The 8102-nt window shown below is 48.8% G+C and overlaps 1 protein-coding gene across 3 annotated transcripts; it reads left to right on the top strand.

Annotated features, from left to right (window-relative positions):
* Nucleotides 1-62: 62 nt before the first annotated feature.
* On the top strand, nt 63-5603 carry SLC35C2 (solute carrier family 35 member C2). Of its 3 annotated transcripts, none has more exons than XM_071573167.1 (9): nt 63-358; nt 436-586; nt 2217-2280; nt 2486-2558; nt 2710-2878; nt 3170-3253; nt 3585-3649; nt 4454-4585; nt 4725-5603. In XM_071573167.1, the coding sequence occupies exons 1-9, from the start codon at nt 242-244 to the stop codon at nt 4845-4847; spliced, it is 978 nt and encodes a 325-aa protein (XP_071429268.1). In that variant the 5' UTR covers nt 63-241; the 3' UTR covers nt 4848-5603. The 3 variants fall into 3 exon arrangements, with proteins under 3 accessions (XP_071429268.1, XP_071429267.1, XP_071429265.1); XM_071573164.1 differs by having other exon boundaries at nt 72-358; nt 3585-3760; nt 4454-4583; XM_071573166.1 differs by lacking the exon at nt 3170-3253 and having other exon boundaries at nt 66-358; nt 3585-3760.
* The last annotated feature ends 2499 nt before the right edge of the window (nt 5604-8102 follow it).

Genomic DNA, 8102 nt, shown 5'->3' with positions numbered 1-8102 from the left:
CTCTTTCCGCCCTGCGCGGAGCGTCACCGATGCGCGCCCGCCCCGCTCGGTCACCGTCTCATCCCCCCGCCCAGCCCGGCAACGTCACCGGCGGCCTCGCTGCCCCCGTCGATACGGGCCCGCTCGGCAGCGCGGCTTCCCCCTGCCCTGTCCCGCCGCCGCGGCCCCGCACCGCATCCCGCATCCTCCCGTCCCCGCTCTCCTCCTGCTCCCGCTCCCTCGCCGGCGCGGTGCCGGCGCGATGGCAGCGGGGGCGGGCGGCGCGGCCCTGGGGCGGGCGGCGCTGGCGGCGCCGCTGGTGCTGCTCTACTACGGCTTCTCCATCGGCATCACCTTCTACAACAAGTGGCTGATGAAGGTGCGGGGTGGCGGGGCGGGCGGCGCGCGGCAGGGGCGGCGGTGACAGCGGCGGTGACAGCGGTGTCGGTCCCGCAGAGCTTCCCGTTCCCGCTGCTCGTCACGCTGCTGCACCTGCTGCTCATCTTCGTGCTGGCGGCGCTCGCCCGTGCCCTGGCGCGGTGCCGCTCCGGGCGGCCGCGGGCAGCGCTGTCCTGGGCCGACTGTCTCCGCCGGGCCGCCCCCGCAGGTACGGACGGGGGGGCAGGGGAGGGAGAGGGGCCGGGGCGGTAAGTTTTGGGCACTACAATATGAGAAAGCTCTTGGAGAGCGTCCATTGGAGGGCCATGAGGATGGCGAAAGGTCTGGAGGGGAAGTCATGTGAGGAGCGATGAGAGTACTGAGTTTGTTCTGCCTGGAGAAGCAGAGACCGAAGGGAGACCCTTGTGGTCTTGAACATCCTCATGCAGGGAAGTGGAGAGGCAGGTACCAAGCTCTTCACTCGTGTGACTGGTGACAGGACTCGGGCAAACAGCACAGAGCTGAGTCGGGGAAGGTTTAGGTTGGATATCAGCAAAAGGCTTTTCACCTAGACGGTGGCTGAGCACTGAACAGGCTCCCCAGGGAAGTGGTTACAGTACCAAGCCTGTCTGAGTTCAAAAAGTGTTTGGACTCCGCTCTCAGACACATGATGTGACTCCTGGGGTGTGCTGCACAAGGCCAGGAGTTGGACTCTGATCCTGATGGGTCCCTTCCAACTCAGCATATTCTAAGCGGCTGCTTGGTGGTGCCTATGGCTCTCTGACTGCTTCTGGGCTTGTTGGGCTGGGCTGGTCCAGTCCCCTGGGACAAGGGGAGCCAGGGAGTGCATCCATCACTCTGGACCCTGTGTTTCCCTGCCAGGTGTGGGGCAGGTGTAGGTGCTACTTGGAGCTTTAGCTTGAGACCTGCTACTTCCATTGCTCATTACAAAGAAGTGTTAGAATAGGAAGAGGTCACACAGAACGTATCTTTCTGAAGGAGCCACTGGCACGTGAGAACAAGCAATGAGAATCTTATACAGCACTTCAGTAAGTTGTTTCTGCAAGTAGTATTTTCTCTTTAACATTGATATCAAGCCATGCATTTATGTTATTTCAGCAGCTTTCTCAGGGTGGAGCTTGATAGAGAAGTTCATCATACGTGGCACACAGAACTGTAGCTGAGACCAAGGAGTGAAGCTCCTACTCAGAGCACAGAGCTGTAACTACTTCTGCAGTTCTTTGGCTATATTTTATGTTGGCTCCCACAGAACAGCATCTGGTCTAAGATCTCTGGCAAGGTTTGCAATATCTTATATAACATGCCCCATGGTTTCTTGAAAAATGCTTTCTCCACACCTGCAGCAATATTACCTTTCTGCATAGCCTGCCCCTGGATCAGTGAAACTGTTTCCTGTGATAGGAAATACTTACAGTCAAGGGAGAATAGACTGTAACAGAAGTGGTGTGTACTGAGCATTGTTACTTCTTCAGGCTTCTTGCAGTGGCCCTCAGACTTAGCAGTTACCATGTTCTGATACATTCAGAAAAGACTTTAAGCAAGTCTGCCATGGCTTTCAGTCACAGGGAGGGCAAGAGTTATTTTTGGCTTTTTCATAGTACACTTTCAGTGAGTGCTGTGCTGAGCCCAATGCAAATCACAGGTGGCAAGACTGAGAAACATAAATAGCTGATAATATCTGGGCTATGTTCATACTGAAGAGGTAACACGAGGAAAACTTTTTTTTGCCTAGTTCTGCTCTGCTCTCTATATTTGTGGTCAAGTAGCAGGGTTTTGTGGTGGGTTTTTTTAGGTAGTGCAAGACAGTTAACTTCAGGATTTTTTCATTGATTCTTTAGCTCTGTCAACTTCCTTGGATATTGGGCTGAGTAACTGGAGCTTCCTGTACGTCACTGTCTCCCTGTGAGTACAAACACCACCTTCCCTGGGAACCTCTAGTGGGGTTTGAAAAGTGCTTTGTCAGGCTCTGTTTCTTAAATAGGTCTGCATGGAGGGTCTGTGATAGATTGGTGGTAGCAATGTAGAAGTGGGTGTTTGGTTTCTAATAGCACTTTGATGGGTAAGGACTACATTGGAGGGGACTGACGGTGTATTTTGGTCCTTACAGCTACACGATGACCAAATCTTCTGCTATTCTCTTCATCCTGCTTTTTTCACTGCTCTTCAAGCTGGAGGAAATGGTAAGGGTGCCACACAATGCTTTAGGGAGAAGGTCAGGCCCAGGGAAATAGTACATGTACAAGAAACATGTAAGTAGAGGGATAACACAATTGTGAGGATAAATCTGAAAGGAAGGAGGTGTCTGTGTGTGTTGTGTTTGCTCTCATGCAGAGGGTGACATTGCTGCTGGTGGTTCTGCTCATCGCTGGGGGACTCTTCATGTTCACCTACAAGTCCACACAGTTCAACCCACAGGGGTTCATCCTGGTGCTCTGTGCCTCTTTCCTTGGGGGCATTCGCTGGACTCTCACACAGATACTTATGCAGAAGGCAGAACTAGGTAGGTAGGGTGCTAGGAAAGGGGATGATGGTGCTGGCAATGGGGAGGGGGATAAGGAGGTGGTAGCCCTTGCTGCAGAAACAAACCCTTTCCTGTAAGGGAAGGTGTTTGAAACCTGGGTCAGAGGTTACCTGTTGATGGGTAATGACTGTGGCTTGGTGTCTGCTGCAGCACAGGTGTGGGCATCACAAAGAAGGTATATGTCTAGGAATGGTGCTAATAAAGGCTCTAGGAGCTATGTTATTCCCTGAGTTGTTGCTACCTGGTCTGTTATTGATTCTCCTCTTTCAGGGCTCCAGAATCCCATTGATATCATGTTTCACCTGCAGCCGCTCATGTTCCTGGGGCTCTTCCCACTCTTTGCGGTGTTTGAGGGTGCGTGAGTTAATTAGAGAAAGCAGGGATAGCTTTATAGAGTGGTTGGGGAGATTGCTTAGCAGTTTGGTATTTGAGATGATTCATTTAGATAAGTGAACAGCTATGAACTTTACAAAGTAGTTAGAGACCTGGAATTACCTTGTGCTGGCAGATCCTTAAAGAGTGCATAGGAATAGTAGCCTTCCACACTTGTGGAAGTAACAGCTATGAAGAGCTGGCTCCACATCCTCTTGATATTGGGATGTGAGCAGCCCACCCCATCCATCTTTGCTGAGAGGAATCCTGGGAGTTGGGAAAGATATTCTGCTACTCACTGTCTTGTTCCTAGGCCTGCCTTTGTCCATATCAGAGAAGCTCTTCCGTTTCCATGAAGCAGGAATGCTGTTCTCTCTGGTAGGGAAGCTGTTCTTGGGTGGAATTCTTGCCTTTGGTCTAGGCTTTTCTGAGTTCCTCTTGGTTTCCAGAACATCTAGCCTCACCCTTTCCATTGCTGGCATTTTTAAGGTAAGGCATGGTTCCTGTGCTAATGCTGGAAGGCAAATACTGAGTCATCCCTGTTGAGCCTTATGTGGTGGGAACTTCCCTTAGATCCTTAGAAATCATTGTTATTTTTGTTCTGCTTGCACAGGAGCTTGATGCTTTGCCTTGCAGTCTCTGCAGTGAAGGCCCTGGCAGCAAAGGGCCAGAGACTAGTGACTGTTCTATAAAAAATACCATTAATGACCAAAGTTTGTTGGGATGTGGGATAGACTAAAACATGTGGCCTTATGAGCAACAGATGGTGCAGAAGGAAGGAGGGGTAACAAGGACAAGCTTCTGCATCAGACCTGTATGTAAACAAACCACTGGTTTGAGCTACCTGGTTTGAGTAACCTAGTTTGGCACATCCTCCTTTTCTCTTAGGAGTCCAGCACACATACTTTTGAGCTGAACTTTAACATGTGAAATCTGTCTGATCCAGAAGTTGCAACATTCCTCTGTAACCAAGCTATGCAGTCAGATGACTAAAAATCCCACATGCCAGTTTGACAGATTGTTTGTTCCTAGAAACTGTTTTTAGAACTCTGTGCGCATGAAAGAATGTGCTGATGGAAATTCAGCAGCCTAGCATCTTGATCTGTGTTTGAGCTGTAAAACATCTTGGGCATATCTCCTCAGGTCCTGCCCTGCCACTTGTCATGTTTTTTGTTTCCACAGGAAATCTGCATTTTATTCCTCGCCACACATTTGCTGGGAGACCGCCTCAGTCTCTTGAACTGGCTGGGCTTTGCTGTCTGTCTGTCGGGAATCTCCCTTCATGTCATTCTCAAAGCCATGAATTCCAAAGGTGTTCGTTTTAAATCACTTTGTGTTTCTTTGTAGGCTTTCTCGTGGCTTCACTGGGAGCTGTGTCTAGTTTCAGCTCCTTGCCAGCGCCAGGTTTGGTGCATACTGCAAGTTTGTCACTAAACTGGCTGTCTGCATGCAGGTGACAAAACACTGGAGCAACACAAAGAGACCAGCTCTGACCCTGACATGGAGCTGCTGCTGCACCACACAGAACATGGGGAGGAGCAGGAAGAGGATGTTGAAACCCCACAACAATGACTGAACATGAAGCACAAAGCCCCCTGCTCTGTTCCTGCCAAACCTGCCTGACAACTAACAAAGAGGAAGGTCCAGAAGTCTCTGTGACCACCCAAAGGAGAGCCAGGGCCTAGTGAGAGAATTCCACTGCTCTGCTTCAGAGTGGATCTGTAGATGCTGCACAAGAAATGGGCAAAATCCCTCCCATAGGAACTTTGAAGACAAGCCCTGGTTCAGTGAATGTAGAATGGCCCATGAGACACAGAAATGCTACAGGAAGTCTGTTAGGGGATCCTGAAGGCTGAATACTGAGAGTGTAGACCATGAGCTGTAGAATGAGCATGGGCATGTCTAGACTGCAGGCTGAGTACTTCAGGGATGACTTTACTGTTGTTTAGGCTGTGGCTTCAAAAGAGAAGGTAGATATACCTTCTCCCCCCCTTTTTTTTTATGTTTCTACAAAGTAGGAACTTCCATGCTGGTGGGAACAGATGACTATAAAGCTATAGAGTTGTCCCAGTGAGAAGGACCCTTTGTGCCTGGTGACCTGTATGTTCGTGTGCACAGTAAGGAGAGAAATGCTGATACTTGGGACCAATTGAATCTGCCAAATGATGTTGGTTGGAGGGGTGATGGGTATTGAGTAGTTCTGGTGCTACAGGCCAAGGGGAGAGAAAGCAGTGTCACAGGAGGCCTAACTTGAGCAATAAGCTTATCAGAAAGTATTTGTGTTTTTGAGGGGGGAAATTTTTGGTTTTTAAATAAATTCTTTTTCTCATTCCCTTTTGTCTGTGCACTGTGTACCTATACTTCATCAGTCAGAGGTCATTTGTCTTCTGAGCTCCTTTCCTTTTAGAGCTACTCTGACCTTGCTACTGCATGCCAAATTATTTTTGAGGCTTGGCGCATGAAACACTTGCCCATGAACAGGATCATCAATCTCTAGAACTAGAGTTTCCTTCAACCTCTCATATTTATGCCAGCCAAGAGAGCATACTGACTTGTCTGCCTTCATGCACTGTATCCTAGGAAGGCTTTTAGTATTGTGGCTTTTGTAAGAATCTTCCCTCTTTGCCGCATTGGGTTGGATCAGTTGGTGCTTCAGCCTTGTCCAGGAAATGGGGATAGAACAGGATTTATGATGTGTCTTTTTTTCTTTCTGCTAAACATCAAGTGATGTTGGGCAGGTGGCTGATTTTTTTGCATGACAGAATTTTCGCCTCTTTGAAAGGTTTGTTCAGTGCTACCTTTTGTAGTTTTTTGAGTGGAAGTAAATTGAGAGAGCTTCCCCAAGGGAAAACTGTTATCTTTCTCCTGATAGGAGCTGGGTATTAAAGGGAACTCCTCATATTCTGTTTGAGATCTGAACCATTTTGACTAGACTGTCTCTGTAATCTTGCCTCATAGTTTCCAGATATGAACTCTTTCTTGGTCACTTTAATCAAGAGCGTGTCCTGCAAAAAAAAGCAGTTCTGAAGAAATAAACTTTTGTTATTAGTGATCATCTTTGATGAAGTTCTGGTAACTGGCTCCTGAGCAGACAGCAGGTGGTGCAGCTTCCTCATATAAAGCTACTGAACCAGCACTTCCACACTTGGCTGGCACACCAGGGTACTCTGTGCATCAAGTGGAATGCCTGGAGCTGAGAATGACTTGGTCTGTCTCTAGCTGGACTTTCCAATAGCTGGGACTTGTGATGCTTCCAGCAGGATTCAGCCTGTTTATCCTACCAGTAGGTGTGAGCCCCAAGCATGAAATACTCTGTACTTGATGTGGGGCAGTGGTGCTTTCTGCCCGTGGTCTGTGTTCAGCAATATTGCAGCTGCTCTTTGCAGTTCAGTTTCTATTCTGCTGGAGCTGAACCTTGAGCATCCTTCTACTGCATAAATCTCAGGCTGGAATTTCAGGTTCCTGTAAATCCTAAGGAAAAGGCAACTTTGTTCCCAAGCCAGAGTTTGCACCAGGTATAGTGTTTGAAGATGAAATGTGATTGTGTTTGTGAACTGTAGAGCTCTGTAGTCTGTTGCTTCCAGTCTTGTTTCCTTTTTAAGACAGAGGTGATGCCCTAGAACTCCAGCTCTGTCCTGGAGCTCTTGGAGCAAATCTTGATTGGCTGCAGTTAGCTGCACCTGATTTTGCAGGCTCAGCTAGTGCAAGCAGCAGGTTTAGTGTAGGAGATCAGTGAGCAACATAAAAGGGCTTTGGCAGGAGTCCATGTGGGAACTGGCAAGAAGGGGTAAAACTTTGAGATTCTTTGAGAAAACCTCTCTAGGCAGTTCCAGTGGGGCATGGTATGTGGCTCCTTTCTGTCCATGGCCCACCTCCCAGAACTGTCAAGGTTTGAGGGGATGGGTCCTGTGTGAATGGTCACTACCTTCCTGCTGGGGTCAATTCCTGGAAAAGGTCTGTAAGGGAAGCCTCATCTTCACACTTGCTGTAGTCCTGCCTTCAAGCTGAGTCACCCTGCACCTGGATGTGGTCTTGTTTAGAAGCTGTGCTGGGTGATCTAGGGAACATGGGAGAGTTGTTGGCAAGCTCAGGAGGGGTTGGGTGGGACTGTGCTGGTGCAGGGCAGTGCAGCAGAGTGTTAAAGCAGCAGCAGCCCTAATCAGTCTGTTGAATATTGTCTATCTCATTTGAATAGGCACTAACATTTAACAAAAGGGAAAAAGAACCGCTTGTCCACCCTCTTTCAGCTAAAGAAAACCACTCAACTGCATTGAAAACCCTGAAAATGAAAATACCCCCAAAGATGAAGGACTTGGTTGAGAAGACAGGAGTGCTGCAGAATTGTACAAAGAAAGTGGGAAAGCACAGTCCTGGAGTTCATAGTGGTGAAGTGCAGACTGTAGGCGTGAAGAAGTAGATTTGGAATCCACTGAGATAGGATGGAAGTATGGATGGGATGGTAGTGGGAACTGGAAATAGCAGGAGATCCTATTTGCCTGTGGAAATAGCCCTGGGTGGTTTTGCAGCTCTTTGGCCAGAGGTAGTCAAGGTCTCTTTGTGTTGCTGAAGCTGTGTAGGGCTGTATTAATGCAGTGGTCTTCAGACTGAAAACACTAGGTAAACCTAATTGTGTGTGCACAGGGCCGTGTCTCCTGTCTTTAAGAGGTCTCTGTACCACAGTGTAGTCTCTGTGGCTGTTTCAGAGGACTGGTGAAGCTCATCTGTCATTCAGACTATTTTCTGGAAAGCCCCGAGTCAGGGGCCGCTTTAGGGGACAGGAGAAGTCATTTTCTGTACAATCATTGTGTGGCACAGTTTGGTTCTGCCCCCC

Source organism: Pithys albifrons, chromosome 18 (genome assembly GCF_047495875.1).
Source record: "Pithys albifrons albifrons isolate INPA30051 chromosome 18, PitAlb_v1, whole genome shotgun sequence".
Taxonomy (NCBI): domain Eukaryota; kingdom Metazoa; phylum Chordata; class Aves; order Passeriformes; family Thamnophilidae; genus Pithys; species Pithys albifrons.
The sequence above is the reverse complement of the archived record's forward strand: the minus strand, read 5'-3'. Positions and strand labels throughout refer to the sequence as shown.

Bases quoted from the DNA above. Each gene is read 5' to 3' on its own strand.
- SLC35C2 (XM_071573164.1), top strand. From the start codon at position 242: ATGGCAGCGGGGGCGGGCGGCGCGGCCCTGGGGCGGGCGGCGCTGGCG. The intron at 587-2,216 runs GTACGGACGGGG...TTGATTCTTTAG, and splicing joins CCGCCGGGCCGCCCCCGCAG to CTCTGTCAACTTCCTTGGAT. The intron at 2,281-2,485 runs GTGAGTACAAAC...TGGTCCTTACAG, and splicing joins CTGTACGTCACTGTCTCCCT to CTACACGATGACCAAATCTT.